A 16,466-nucleotide genomic window follows, 5' to 3' on the forward strand; every position below is an offset into this window, starting at 1 on the left:
GGAGGATGACCCAAGTGCTTGGGCCCTGCACCCGCATGGGAGACCAGGAAGAAGCACCTGGCTCCTGGCTTCAGATGGGTACAGTGCGCCAGCCGTAGTGGCCATTTGAGGGGTGAACCAACGGAAGGAAGACCTTTCTCTCTGTTTCTTTCTCTCTCTCACTAACTCTGCCTGTCAAAAAAGAAAAAAAAAAAAAAAAGAACTGAAAACTAAAACATAATACCATTTCATTATTGGCTTGAATGAGATTAACTCCAATACAACAGTAAACATTTTATAAACTATATTCAGTTTTATCAACTACCTCTATTATCATGAAACAATGCAGTGATTCTTTGCATTACCAAATAAATGCCTGATGAAATTTTATTTCTTTGATAATTAAAAGTATAAAAGTGAAAAGCAGACTACAAATGATTAATATTAGGACTGTCCAAGGAGACTTGAAACAAAATCAAATAAACTACAGTTAATACAAAATAGTGAGAAAAATTAAAATAGAATCAACCATCTTAAATTTTTAAAAACACACAATGGTTTAAATCTGATCTAGTTTTTAACTGGCTGGAAAAGGAAAGCTTTCAAAACAACAAGCTAATCTTCTCTAGTAGCTAAACTATTTTAATACCTAAAATCTAAGTATGTCCTTTGAATCATAAAGAGTGATCATGCCTCTAAAGCCTAAAACTCATGGAGAAACAGATGGCTAATTCCCCAATATTACTGTTATTTCCTACATAATCTAAACCCTATTCTACAGAACCTTATGCAATGGTGGAAATACCCTGCATGTGGCTACTCAGCACAGGAAATGTGAACAGACTGACTGAGGAAGAAAATTTTTATATCTTGAATAATTATTTTCCCTCTTTTTTAAAATATTATTTTTATTTATTTGCAAGGCAGAGAGACAGAGTTCTATCGTGCAACAGCTGGGGCTGGGCCAGGTTGAAGCCAAGAGCCCATTACTCAATCCAGATCCATGTGAGTGGCAGTGACCCAAGTACTTGAGCCATCACCTGCTGCCTCCCAGTGCATACATCAGCAGCAAGCTAGAACTGGAAACAGAACTAGCATTCAAACCCAGGCACTATGATACAAAAAGCAGGTATCCTAAGTGTTGGCTTACTCACTGTGCCAAACACCGACCCCTTACATAATTTTAATTAATTTAAAAGCCACAGATGACTGATGGCCACCTTATTGGACAGTGCAATTCCAATTCCCTTGTATACACACATAAATACATACACATATTTTAGTCAGGTGACTATATTAATGGGTCTCTTTAATTTTTGTTCACATTCATTCTATTATAAAGTAAGCTTCAAAACAAGAAACAGTTCACTTCAACTGCCTTAATAAGACATCTGACACATGGATAAATGTAAATCAATGACTGATAGAAGAAGATACTTTACCAGCTCCATCTGAATCTTCCACCATTGGATTTATTTCTACCATGGTTGCATCATATTTCAGAAAAAGGTTGAAAAGCTTGACCATGTTTTCTGCTGCAGAATCCACAATGTTAGGTGGAAATCCCATCTTCTGTGCAAGCTGAAATCAATTCGTCTTTTTATTATAACAAGTTTGCATATATCCAATCAACATTAAGATATTGCAAAGAAAAAAGTATAGCTTATCACTTAAATGACAAGCATGAGTGGTTTGTAACCAAATATTAATCACTGAACTAGCAGCTACTACTCATAAATGTTAAACAAAGTATTTTATTCGGAATCCTCACAAGGTAAATATTATACCTATTTCACAGGGAAAGAGATTCAGACAGGTCAAGTGATTTGCCAAGCATCTGGATTTCAGTTCCAATATTTATTCTATTGCCTCTACTACATCTAAGCAACAAAGCCAACCTAAACTGAAAGATACTTATATTTAATTAAACTACACGAGGGAGGGTTGATAATCCCAATGGTCCCAAAATTTACGAAGAATGTCCACTAAGCAATGAGAATACATACAACGTCCACACGTATTATCCCATTCATTCAAAAATCTACTGAACACCTATTTTAAGCCATACATTGTGCTGGGCCCAAAAGACACAGCTATTTGAGCTTTTAATCTAATAGAGGAGTCTACAGTCTTGAACAGAGAATCCTAATTAGTGATAACTGTAGAGCTTTTTAAGCAGTACAATATCAAGGTCCCAACCTAGAAGTTTTAGTTCACAAGCTCTACAGTGGACCAGGCATCTATCAATTTCAAAGTTCTACCAGCAATTCTGAACCACTGGTACAAAGGATACACAAGTCTATATGGCTACTCTAACAGTGCTGCCACTGCACAGGAACACGATGGAGAATTCTTTCTTCTTTTCTCAACTGCTAAAACTACAATACATTCTTTTGGTTCTTAGTAACAGAAAATTTTAAATTCTTTGATGGGTTGAAAAGGATTCGTCTCCCCAAAACTTATTCAGCAGTTTAAATTCTTGTCTTATTGTTAATGGTTGATTGACTAAGAGTGGACTTTTGATCTAATGGTGGCATCTGAAAGATAAGGGCATTGGGAGGTCTTTCGATCATTGGGGGTACATCCTCGAGAGCGTCCTTGCCACAAGGTCATCTATTTTGAGTTCAAGTTCAGCCTAGGTTCTCTGTCTCTCTGCTTCCCAGCTCCCATGTCTCCACAAATGCTAGACTATGGGGCCAACCCAATCCTGAACCGTAATCTCCTGAACTTAACCATTACTTTCCCAAAAAACCTCCTCTCAGGTATTCTAGTCAAAGTAATAAAAAATGGACTAATACATTGCAAAATGATTATAATTTTTGCAAAGAGTCAAATTTCAATAAAGAAACTAAAAGATCAAGCTAAGGAATGCATGTAAACTTTGACTAAGAACTGATTAAGAACTATTTCAAGGGGGCTGGCGCCATGGCATAGTGGATTAAGTGACCAATTGCAGCGCCAGTATCCCATATGGACACCAGTTCAAGTCCTGGATGCTGTACTTCTCATCCAGCTCCCTGCTAATGCACCTGAGAAAGCAGCTGAAATGACCCAATTGTTGGGCCCCTGCACCCATGTGCTTGGTCCAGCCCTGGTCTTTGCAGCCATTTGTGAAGTGAACCAATAGATGGAAGATCTCTCTGTCTCTCCCTCTAATTCTTATTTTCAAATAAATAACCTTAAAAAAAGAGGGAGAGAACTATTACAAATAAATAGTAAAGTACTATTTCATTACTAAAGGTTTACCCTATTTTTCAGCATAAAAATTTAAGAACTGCAGCAGAATTCTGATCAATGCTGTATGATACTAACTTGTCAAGCACTGTGCTAGGCACTGTCTCTGTGCACTGTTCAAGATGCTGTAATCTTGGATTACTCCTTCAAGTATTCTTCTAAATCACATATTTTCTTCCTCATCTAAATTTTACTCTCTGGTCATCACTCTCACATAAGCACCTAATAAATCAAATCTCTAAGCAAATTAAGCATTTATGACATTCAATTTCCGAATAAGGGGAGTTTCTCTACTTCCATTAAACCTTTGCACAAGAGTTGCTCTTGTTGTACCTCAACACAACTTATTCTGACATAGTTTTCTCACTAGCAGATGTTTCATTTCATTCAAAGTTTAATATTCAGGTAGACTGAGTCATTTTACATCCAAACTAAGTAGTTTAATTCAGGAGCAGCATCACAAATATTATCAAGCAACTTTACAAGACGCAGTATCAAATTTAATGTGTTGTTTTTTTTTTTTTTAACTAATGGTAGAGGGGGAAAGAACAGTACTGAAAACCAGTCAAATTATAGTCAAACTGTACTATTATCTGTGTATACACTGAAAGAAATTTCAAAGCATTCATTAGATACTAAAAAGTGTCATCCATAAACCCTCAAAACGTAAAACCAATGGCCTACCATAGATAAATATAAGACCCTGTCTCTATCATTCTATACAATTTACAGGAAATAAAGGGGAAACAGGAATATTTTAAATTATACCAAGGAAATATATAATCTAGACTATGAGTAATGATAACAATCACCCCAATCTCTTCAACAAATAAATTGAAAAAAAAAAAAAAAAGGATGAAGACAGCAAGAAAAGGGAAACCTATAAATTAGAAAAAGATCTATGAAACATATTAACCAACAGTAATGACCTTGTATGGATCCTGACTCAGACAAATTATAAAAGAAAATAATTTGAGACAAGTAGGGAAATTTGAATGACTGAAAAGTGATAATAGTAAGAAATTACTATAAATTATACAAGATATGATAATGGTATAATGACTTTTTAAAGTCATTTTAAAAACAGTTAAAGATAGATACTGAAATATTTAGAGGATAGAAAAATATTATAGATACCCCAAAAGTTATAATTTCAAAGACATTAAATTGTCTTGACACTCAAATTTTTTTTTACATTTTGGCAATAAGTTCACTTAAATAAAGTGAATTAATCTTTCCTTAGTATTATAATGCTCTAAGCATAAATTCAAAATTTTTCAGAAAATAACATACCCGGACAGCTTGTTCCTTTTTGATTCCTTCTACAATATCAATAGGTTCTTTAACTATCGCATCAGGAGTCTCAGCAGCAACATCTTCAATGTTGACACCACCTTGTGAACTTCCTATTAACACAGGACCCTAGACAAGAAGGGAACATCCAAAACATCTAGATTTCATTTTAGAGCCATCAATAAAATTTTAAAACCTCTCTATGCACGCTGTGAGACTGAAGTATCCATTATTTCCCATCTCTATTTTAAAATTTACTTTAGATTTTTGTCCTCAATCTCTTCGCGTTAATCCAAATGCCAAACTGAAACAATGGAAAAAGCATGAAAAAGAAGAGGAAGATTATGGTATAGCTGTGAAGGAAAAAAAATTTAAAAATACACACAAAATCTTATTCCAAGTAAGTAAATTTGAATATATACAAGAAATATAACCTGTACATTTTTTATAAGAAACAAAGTATTATTCTTAAGCAGGGGGTGGGAACCTCTTTTCTGCCAAGGACCATTTAGTATCTACAACGTCATTTACAGGTCATACAAAATGATCAACTTAAGAATTAGCGCTGGAGCCATGGCTCAATAGGCTAATCCTCCGCCTTGCGGCGCCAGCACACCAGGTTCTAGTCCCAGTCGGGGCGCCGGTTCTGTCCCGGTTGCCCCTCTTCCAGGCCAGCTCTCTGCTATGGCCAGGGAGTGCAGTGGAGGATGGCCCAAGTGCTTGGGCCCTGCACCCGCATGGGAGACCAGGAGAAGCACCTGGCTCCTGGCTTCAAATCAGCGCGATGCGCCGACCACGGCTCGCTGGCCATGGCGGCCACTGGAGGGTGAGCCAACGGCAAAAGGAAGACCTTTCTCTCTGTCTCTCTGTCCACTCTGTCCAAAAAAAAAAAAAAAAAAAAAAAGAATTAGCCTGCTATAGATTTACTGATTTTTGAGTCCTGCCTGATGCTGCTTTGGCAGGAACCAGACCAAATGATTTCATCGGTTTTATATGGCACACCAGGCAGACATACCCCCACTGCTGGCTTAAAGTATAAATATTGACAATCATGTAAACAGACTTGATATTTTGAAAGAGAAAATCAAGGGGAAAAGTTCCAGATTTTCCAAGCTTCCAGGCTACTGTACATCAATACAAAGGAATGTTAACTGCCTTGTTAAGAACAGCTCTGGCTATTATAATGAACAATACAGATAGTAAACAGTACTAATAATGAAGTTACAAACTTTTTAATACTTTAAAATCAATAAAGAAAAAAATTTAAAACAAAAAATACAATGGAGTTGCTAACTTATGCAAAGCTGGGAATAATCTTAACATGCAAAAATAGGGAAATTATAAAACCATATTACTAAAGATTAACAGCATCAGAAGATAATGAACTCTAGTAGGTTACATAAGGAGTTATGTATATGTAGTGTTATGTAGGAAAAAAACTATGCAAAGGCCTAGATGATATTAATAAAAGTGTTTTTTTAAAAGATGTATTTATTTATTTGAAGGTCAGAGTTACACAGAGAGAGGACAGGCAGAGAAAGAGAGAGGTCTTCCATCCAATGGTTCACTCCCCAGTTGGCTGCAACAGCTGGAGCTGCACCGATCCAAAGCCAGGAGCCTAGAGCTTCTTCTGGGTCTCCCACGCGGGTGCAGGGGCCCAAGGACATAGGCCATGTTCTATTGCTTCCCAGACTATAGCAGAGAGCTGAATCGAAAGTGGAGCAGCCGGAACTCTAACCAGCACCCACACGGGAATGCTGGCACTGCAGGCAGGGGCTTTACCTGTAAAGCTACAGTGCCGGCCCCTAACTAAAGTGTTTTTTTAACATAAGTGAGTTTAAATGTGTCCACTACTGACACAAACAAAAACAAAAGTGAAAAAAATATGAATATGAAAAGACTTCAATTGTGACTGTTTTCCAAAATAATTTTTTACCAAAAAAACATTTTTTCTTTTCCTTTTTTTTTTTAAATTTGTTTGAAGGGCAGAGTTACAAAGAAAGGAGGAAAAAGAGAGAAAAAGAGAGATTATCTCCCATCCGCTCATCCACTCCCCAAATGGCCCCAATGGCTGGGGCTGGGCCAGGTTGAAGCTAAGAAGCTCAAGTTTTTCCGGGTCTCCCACATGGTTGCAGGGGCCCAAGCCTGAGCCATCTTCCATTGCTTTCCCAGGTGCTTTAGCAGGGAGCTGGATGGGAAGTAAAGCAGCCAGGTCTCAAACTGGCAGCCATACTGGATGCCAAAGTCACAGGCAGAAGCTTAACTTCTATGCCACAATGCCGGCCCCCTTTTATCTTTTTTAAATTTTTATTAATATAAAGAGAATAGATTTCATGTATTTCATAGACAATTCTAAGAAGATAACCATTTCTCTTATACTCAGAAAAAGAATATGACTTTCATTTTTAAAAAAGAAAAATCTAAAGACTAATTTCAATTTTCTATCCTAACTAATGTTTCAGTAACATACTCGTTTAAGGTGTAATTTAAAGGAATATGAGGTGTTCATGGGAGTTCATGGAAGGGGTGAGTATATGGTGCAGCAGTTAAGATGCCACTTGGGATATCCACATCTCAAATCAGTGTCTGGGTTCCGTCCCGGCTCTGCCTCCAATTCTAAGTTCCTACAAATGTGCACCATGAGAGGCACTGGTGCTGGCTCAGGAACTTGGGCTGTGACCACCTATGTGGGACTAAGTACTGGGTTCCTGGCTTCAGTCTGGCCCAGATTAGGCTGTGGTGAGTATTCATTGAGTAAGTCAGGAGGTGGAAGATATCTGTGTATATGTGTGTCTGTCTTTCAAATATGTAAAAAAATTTTAAATTATCAGATTTGAATTCATTATAAAAAGTTGTTCATGGAAATGTATACCAAAAAACTGCATGAATTCTAAAAAATTTTTGTACAAAAAATAAACTTATTTTTATTTTATTCTTCCACCAGTTTTTTACAGTCCCCTCATAGTGTTGCATTCATTACTGTTTGGAGAACAAAACAGTTCTTCAAATAGCTTAAACAATAACCAAAAGAAGAAAATCTATCATTTCTTAAGAGAATTAACTGGCTGGCGCCGCAGCTCAATAGGCTAATCCTCAGCCTGCGGCACCCGCACACCGGGTTCTAGTCCTGGTCGGGGCGCCAGATTCTGTCCCGGTTGCTCCTCTTCCAGTCTAGCTCTCTGCTGTGGCCCAGGAGTGCAGTGGAGGATGGCCCAAGGACCCTGCACCCGCATGGGAGACCAGGAGAAGCACCTGGCTGCTGGCTTTGGATCAGCACAGTGTGCCGGCCGCAGCGGCCACTGGGGGGTGAACCAATGGAAAAAGGAAGACCTTTCTGTCTCTCTCTCACTGTCCACCACTCTGCCTGTCAAAAGAAAAAAAAAAAAAAAAAAGAGAGAGAGAGAGAGAGAGAGAATTAACTATTATCTAGGGAAAAAAAGATTGTGTACTATATCATTATATTTCAACAAAGAAGTATACCAAAGAATTTGGTTGTTCTTTATCTTCAGTGTATAGGAAGTCACTTCTAAATCCTCCAACTGCCCTTTAAGCTATTCTAAATAGGGAGACTCATGGTGAGCACCTAGATACATTATGCTACAGATGTGACTCAGATAGCCAGAGCCCTGCCAGAAAGAAGAATAATAGGATGAGATGGTTGAGGCTTTCAGCCATGTGATAATCAGCCCAATCTACATGGCAGAAAAGGGCCTGAGGATCAAGTCAGTTAAACTGCCAAGAATTCAAAGTGATATCTCGATCACAAAATCCCAGTAAAAAATTCTGGACACTGAGTCAGTAAATAGTAAAACAGGAAGCTCAAGACCTCGTTCCCCAGCCAAAACACCAACTTAACAATATGCAGTCCAAAAAGCCTTCAATGTCAATGGCAGCAACCAATCAGGAGAAGTAGCAGTACCCCAAGAATGTTCAAAGCCAAGAACACCCACACTGAAACTGGTATGAAAAGTCATTTCTTTTCATCCACAGCAGCCCTCCCAAATTGACATAGTTTGGGATTAAGAAAAGGCAAGCCTTCTTCCTTGGGAGGGAAACAGAAGAGTGGAACGTATGTCCAACATACCAGCTTTTCACAGAGCTGTCCTAGGAACTAGTTTCTGTCTCACTTGAGTGCTGATGGGAAACCAGCATTCCTTGAGTATTTGGGGGTCTGTGAGAACAAGAGCACAGAAATTTTTGAAAGCACCAGGAAACTTCCAATAGCCTGGAAAGGAGCCAACACACTCATGACCATTGAGAAAAAGCACTCAGCTACTTATTTATGCCATAAAGAACTAAAAAAGAATAAACCCAAAATTACCAAAAGGAAGGAAATCATAAGAGATTAGAGCATAAATAAATCAAGAAGAGAAAAATAATAGACACAATTACAAAATTAAGAGCTCACTAAAAAGATCAGTAAAATTGCCAAACTCAATAGGACTAAGAAAAAACATCAAATGACAAAAATAAAAAATGAAAGACATTACAACTGATATCACAGAAACAGAGTGGATCCTAAGGGATCACTGTGAACAATTAAACACCAAAAATTAGACAACTTAGAAGAAATGGATAAATTTCTAGAAACATGACAACCTACCAAGATTTCTTTTTTTAAAGTTACTTATTTATTTTGAAAGTCAAGAGCCACAGAGAGAGAGTACTCCCAGTCACTGGTTCATTCCCCCAGATGATCAAAACAGCCAGGGCTGAGCCAGCCAAGAGCTTCATCCAGATCTCCCACATGAGTGGCAGGTACCTTGCCTAGACCATCCTCCCCTGCTTTTCCCAGCCCATTAGCAGGGAGCTGGATTAAAAGTAGAACAGGTGGGGCTTGACCTGGTTCCCACATAGGATGCCAGCATCATAGACTGCAGCTTTACCTGCTATACCACAATGCTGGCCCCAACAACCAACTAATATTGAATTATGGAGAGCGGAAAAAACCTGAACAGATTTCTAACTAGTAATGAGACTGAATCAGTAAACAAAAACCTTCAAGGATAGAAAAGCTCAGGACCAGATGGCTTCACAGAAGAAATTACCAAACATATCAATAAGAATTAATATCAACCCTCTCAAACTTGTTGAAAAAATGAAAAGAATGGAAACCTTTTCATTCTTCCATGGAAGCCAGCATTACCTTGATACTAAAGTCAGACAAAGTACAAGAAAACTACAGGCTGATCTCTTGAAGAATGATGTCATAAAAAACCTCAACAAAATACTAGCAAACTAACTTCAACAACATATTGAAAGGATTATACATCAAGACCAAGTAGAGGGGCCGGTGCTATGGCGTAGTGGGTAAACCACCACCTGCAGTGCCAGCATCCCATATGGGCACTGGTTCGAGTCCCAGCTGCTCCTCTTCCTATCCAGCTCTCTGCTATGACCTAAGAAAGCAGTAGAAGATGGCCCAAGTCCTTGAGCCCCTGCAGCAGCGTGGGAGACCTGGAAGAAGCTCCTGGCTCCTGCCTTCAGATCAGCACAGTTTCAGCTGTTGCGGCCAATTGGAGAGTGAACCATCGGATATAAGACCCCTCTCTCTCTCTGCCTCTCCTCTCTCTGTGTAACTCTTTCAAATAAATAAATCTTTAAGAAAAGAAAAAAACAAGTAGAATTTATTTCTGTGGGGCAGATTGCCCACTATACAAAAATCAATGTAATATACCATATTAACATAATGAAAAACAAAATTTACAATCATCACAATTGATATAGAAAAAGCACTTGACAAAATTCAACACCCTTTCATGATGTTAAAAAAAAAAACTAGAATAGAAATTACCTCAATATACAAGAGGTCAAACATATAAAGCCTGTAGCCCACATCATACTCAAATGCCAAAAACCGAAAACTTTTCCTCTATCATCAGCAAAAAAGCAAGGATATCCATTTTTGTCACTTCCATTCAATAAAGAGTTAGAAGTATCAGCCATAGTAATTAGATAAGAAAAACAGAAAGGATCTGTAGAGAAAAGGGAAAAGTCTACCTTTGATCACAGACAAGATGACTAGAAAACCCTTAAGATTACACACACACATATACACACCCAAATGTTAAACAAGTTCAGAGCAACTGTAGGATACTAAATCAACAAACAAAACTCAATTGCATTCCAATACACTAATAGTGAACAACCAGAAAAGGAAATAGAGGAAAAGAAATCCCATTTACAGTAACGTAAAAAAGAACAAAATGCTTAAGAGTAAATGTAACCAAGTAGGTGAAAGATTTATGCACTGACAACTAAAAAACACTGCTGGCAGAAATTAAAGACAACACACAAAACAAATGGAAAGACTTCTTGGGTTCACCAAGTAGGATACATAATACTGTTAAAATGTACATACTATCCAAAGCAATCTTTAGATACAATGCAATCCTTCAAAGTCTCAATGGCATTTTTTTTCTTTGCAGGAGAAAAAGAACACTCTAAAATTCACATGTAATCTTAAATAACCCAGAAAAGCCAAAACAGCCTCACAGTTCCTGATTTCAAGCCGTATTACAAAATTATAGTAAGCAAAACAATAATGTATTCTCATAAATACAGACATATAGACCAATGGAATAGAGAGCATAGAAATAATTCTTGGCCAGCGCCGCGGCTCACTAGGCTAATCCTCCGCCTAGCGGCGCCGGCACACCGGGTTCTAGTCCCGGTTGGGGCGCTGGATTCTTTCCCGGTTGCCCCTCTTCCAGGCCAGCTCTCTGCTGTGGCCAGGGAGTACAGTGGAGGATGGCCCAGGTGCTTGGGCCCTGCACCCCATGGGAAACCAGGAAAAGCACCTGGCTCCTGGCTCCTGCAACCGGATCAGCGCAGTGCGCCGGCCGTAGCGTGCTGGCCACGGCAGCCATTGGAGGGTGAACCAACGGCAAAGGAAGACCTTTCTCTCTGTCTCTCTCTCTCACTGTCCACTCTGCCTGTCAAAAAAAAAATAATAATAATAATTCTTCATTTATATGCTTAAATATTCTTCAACAAAAGTGCCAAAGCTACCAGTGGAAAACAGATGGTACTGGGAAAATAGAGTATCTACATGTAGAAAAGATGAGATTGGACCCTGACCTTGTTATCTTAAATTAACTCACAATTGTTAAAGACCTAAATGTAAGATCTGAAACAATAAAACTCCCAGAAGAAAACTTCATGACACTAGGTTTAGCAATTTTTTACATCCAACACCAAAAGCACAGGCAACAAGAGTCAAATGTGACAAGACAAATGTGACCATACCAAACTTAAATACTTCTGTGCAGCAAAGGAAACATTCAACAAAGTGAAAAAGAAATCTACAGAAAGGGAGAAAATATTTGCAAGCCATACAGTACAATTTAAAAATGGACAAAATAGAGTAGGTATTTGGCCTAGTGGTTAAGATACCAATTAGGATACCCACTTCCCACATCAGAGTGCCTGGGTTTGACTTCTAGCTGCACCTTCAGTTTCTACCTTCCTGAGAGGCATCTGTAATGGTTCAAGTAGTTGGGTTTCTGCCAATCATATGGAAGACCTGGAGTGAGTTCCCAGCTTGGGCCCCTTAGTGGCTGAGAGCTTTTGGGGACTGAACATAGTAGAAGGGAACATTCGTTTTATTTTTTTTATTATTTATTTGACAGGCAGAGTTAAAGACAGTGAGACAGAGACAAAGATCTTCCTTCCGTTGGTTTACCCCCCAAAATGGCCGCTACAACTGGAACTGCGCCAATCCGAAGCCAGGAGCCAGGTGCTTCCTCCTGGTCTCCGCGGTGGGTGCAGGGTCCCAAGCACTTGGGCCATCCTCCACTGCCTTCCCGGGCCATAGCAGAGAGCTGGATTGGAAGAGAAGCAGCCGACACTAGAACCCGCCACCCATATGGGATGCTAGCGCTGCAGGCGGAGGATTAACCAAGTGAGCCACGGCGCCAGCCCCATCAACACTCTCTCTTTATACAGTCTCTCCCTTTTTTGTCTCCCTCCCTCCCTCTGAAATTAGTGTTTTTAAAAATAGGCCAAGAACTTAAATAGACCATTCTCCCAAAGAAGATATACAAATGGCCAAAAAGCATTTGAAAAAAATACTCAATATCACTAATATTAGGGAAATGTGAATCAAAACCATAATGAGATATCTATCAACTCAAGTCCTTTAGGATGGCCAGTATCAAGAGAAAAAAAAAAAAAAAAGAAAAGAAAAAGACTGGCATTTGGCCTAGTGGTTTAGCCACAGGTTAAATATATCTACATGTCCACATCCTATATGGGAGTGCCTGGGTTGGATACCCGGTTCTAGCTCCTGACTCTAGCTTCCTGCTATCAACATATCATGGGAGGTAGTACGTGATAGCTCAAGTTAGCTGGGTCACATCATTGCCACCTATGCGGGAGACCTAGATTATTGAATTGTTGGCTACCAGCTTTAGCCCAGCACAATCCTGGCTATTGTCAGCATTTGGGGAGTGAACCAGTGGATGGAAGCTCTTTCCTCTCTTATTCTGCCTCTCAAATAAATAGCTAAAAATCTAAAAATAAAACAAAAAACGTGTTGGTGAGAATAGATATATAGAAAGTATGTGCCACTGACCACAACTGGAATGTAAAATGGTGTATCACTATTGGTAACACTGTGGAGGTTCCACTAAAGAATGAATGGATAAAGAAAATGTGATACACACATACAATTGAGTATTTCTCACTCTTTAGAAAGGAAATTCTAACACATGCTAAATCATGGATGAACTTTGAAGGCATTCTGCTGAGTGAAATAAGCCAGTCACTAAAGGACAAATAGCACATGCTCCCACTTACAAGATCTCTAAACAGTCAAACTGGAGCCAACGCTGTGACACAGGGGGTAAAGCCGCTGCCTGCAGTGCCAGCATCCCATATGGGCTCAGGTTCATGTCCGAGCTGTTGCACTTATGATCCTGCTCTCAACTATGGCATAGGAAAACAGTAGAAGATGGCCCAAGTGCTTGGGCCTCTGCACCAACATGGGAGACTGGAAGAAGCTCCTGGCTCCAGATCAGCACAGCTCCAGCCACTGCAGCCATCTGGGAAGTGAACCAGCAGATGGAAGTCCCCTCCACCCCACCCTCCACCTCTACGTAACTCTGCCTTTCAAGCAAATAAATAAATCTTTAAAAAAAAAAGTCAAAGTCCTAGGAAGAATGGCTAGGTGACAAGAGAATGATATTGTTCAGTATTTATAGTTTCAGTCTTACAAGATTAAAAAGTTTTAAAAATCTGTGACACAAAACATGCACGTAGTTAACATTATTGTTCAGTACATTAAAAAATGGGTACCATTAAATGTTTTCTATAATAATTAAAAAAAAAAAAAACCTTCAGTTGGCAATACTCTGCTGTGTCATGCATCAAGATGCCAGGAGAGTGACACATCCCTGAGGACAATGGAAGCTTCATGTGTCTTCTAGACCTTCTAAGACCCCACAGTATTTGTCTTTCCATTTGGCTGCTTCTGATTTGTGTTCTTCAGCTGTAACCAAACTACAATCATAAGTGTAGCATGTTCCTGTGAACAGCTCTAAGGCATTATCAAACCTAAAGGGATAGTGGTAGCATCTACATCTTTAAGGGTGATATGGGGACCCCAAACTTCAGAATGGTATCTGAAATAAGGGCAGTCATATTCAGGACTGTGCCCTTAACCTCTGAAGTTTGGCCTAATTCCAGGTACTTTGTGATAGAACTCATCTCAACACACATATAAAAAAAAATTTTAAGAAGAGAATCATTGAATCTTCTAAGACTAAGGGAGAAAACACTAGCAGATCTAAGCAAGAAGAAACATTTGAAATTATAGTCTAATTTTAAGGACCTCTATAAATTTCCAATAAAAAGATGTTCTTCATTTCCTCTCTAGTGAGGCAGTTCACAATTATAAGCGTTTATGAAGATCCAAAGAGCAGGAAAATACTCAGATTTAAGAAGAGCCTGCACAATTACTCTCATGCTACTGAAGTAGAATATAAATTAAATCTAGAAATAACTACAAAATATAACAGAAGAGGTAAAGACCAACAAACTTTTAAAGCATTTGTAAATTTTATTTAAGCTATATTTTCCTTTTCTTTTTGTGTAAATAATTGGTAAAAGAAGAGCCACAGAGAAGGCTGCACTTGGGGATGGATACAGAAATTAAGTCTGACTAAAATATCAATTAAGTCTCTAAGAGTTGTCTATAAACTGGGATAAGACCTAGAAATAATATATGAAACGATACTAAATAAAAGAAAATAAAGAGACTTTATTTGTACTAATTTGACAAGTAACTGAAAAAGGAACCACCTGAATGAGCAAACAGAGGTCAGCTGAAGCAATGACTACAGCTTTGCATTTGGTCGATGCGGCAGAATGAATAGCTGTTTCCTTTTTTTTTTTTTTTTTTTTTTTAAGATATTTTATTTATTTCAAAGAGTTACAGAGAGAGGTGGAGACAGAGAGAGAGATCTTTCATCCTCCGGTTCACTCCCCAGATGGCTGCAACAGCCGGAGCTGCGCTGATCCGAAGCCAGGAGCCAGGAGTTTCTTCTGGGTCTCCCATGCGGGTGTAGGGGTCCAAACAGTTGGGCCATTTTCCACTGCTTTCCCAGGCCATAGCAGAGAGCTGGATCGGAAGTAGAGCAGCAGGGACTCAAACCAGCTCACATATGGGATGCCGGTGCTTCAGGCCAGGGCTTTAACCTACTGCGCCATAGCGCCGGCCCCTGAATAGTTGTTTCCTGTTCACGTAAGTTGGTTTAACTTTTAAATTTTGGTAATAAACTTTCAGAACAATTTAACTTCTAGCAAGTAGCTGTAGTTTCAAAAAAGTTAATACTGTTCATATTTTCATTCCATACCTTAAATTCCTCTTCTTGTACTGATTTTATATAAAATTTTGCTTTAAAATATGTTTGAATTTAAATGTACAAGAGAAAGCAACAACTTAATAAAGATCTGTTTAAAAATATAAAATCATAGGGCCAGCATTGCAGCGTATTAGGTTAAGCCGCCACCTGCAGTGCCAGCATCCTATGCGGGCACCAGCTTGAGTCCCAGCTGCTCCATTTCCAATTTGGCTCCCAGTTAATGACTCTGGGAAAGCCAAATGCTTGGGCCCTTGCAACCACATGGGAGACTACAAAGTAGCTCCTGACTTTGGACTAGTCCAGCCATAGCCATTGCAGTCATTTGGGAAGTGAACCAGCAGATGGAAGACCTCCCTCCCTTACCCCCTCTCTCTGTAACTCTGCCCTTCAAATAAATAAAATGAATCCTTTCCAAAAAATAAAATTGGTGCCACTGCTATAGCATAGCCCTGGCATCCCATATGAGTGCCAGTTCAAGTCTTGGCTGCTCTACTGATCCAGCTCCCTGCTAAAGCATCTGGGAAAGTAGCAAAAGATGTCCTCAGGCACCTGCACCCATGTGGAAGTCCCCTGGCTTTGGATCAGCTCAGCTCTGGCTGTTTGGGAAGTGAGCCAGCAGATAGAAGATCCCTCTCCCTCTCCCTCTCCCTGGCTGTTTGGGAAGTGAGCCAGCAGATGCAAGATCCCCTCTCCCCTCTCACTTTTGCAGTTGAAATTAAATTATTTTTTCAAGATTTAAATAGCTCTCTGAAAATTCAGGTTCTGAAAATGAATTCAAATTCAATCATTTTCACAAATGCTCTAGCAAGTCTTACTAAGTACAAACTCAGTTTGCTACATTTACTATCATAAAAATGAGTTAGGACTCATTTGAATTTGGACAGTTACACCTTGCTTCTGACTGCAACAGAAAGTACAAAACTGGGACTGGCATTGTTAAGCTGCCACCTGTGACCTAAGCATGCCATACTAGAATACCAGTTTAACTGCTGGCTGCTCCACTTCTGACCCAGCTCCTTGCTAATGTGCCTGGGAAAAGCAATGAAGGACATACTCCAAGTATTTGAGCCCCTGCCATATGCATGGGAGACTTAG

The 16,466-nt window shown here is 39.2% G+C and overlaps 1 protein-coding gene across 2 annotated transcripts in view; it reads right to left on the reverse strand.

Annotated features, from left to right (window-relative positions):
- Window positions 1-16,466, reverse strand: part of SUCLA2 (succinate-CoA ligase ADP-forming subunit beta) — a 63,945-nt gene that overhangs the window by 23,533 nt on the left and 23,946 nt on the right. For both annotated transcript variants that reach the window (XM_002720719.5, XM_051832280.2), the window contains exons 5-6: window positions 4,507-4,635; window positions 1,422-1,560 (exon numbers count right to left, since the gene is read on the reverse strand). In XM_002720719.5, coding sequence (XP_002720765.5) covers window positions 1,422-1,560; window positions 4,507-4,635 — 268 coding nt within the window. The remainder of the gene's footprint in view (window positions 1-1,421; window positions 1,561-4,506; window positions 4,636-16,466) is intronic.

Source organism: Oryctolagus cuniculus, chromosome 9 (genome assembly GCF_964237555.1).
Source record: "Oryctolagus cuniculus chromosome 9, mOryCun1.1, whole genome shotgun sequence".
Lineage (NCBI taxonomy): Eukaryota > Metazoa > Chordata > Mammalia > Lagomorpha > Leporidae > Oryctolagus > Oryctolagus cuniculus.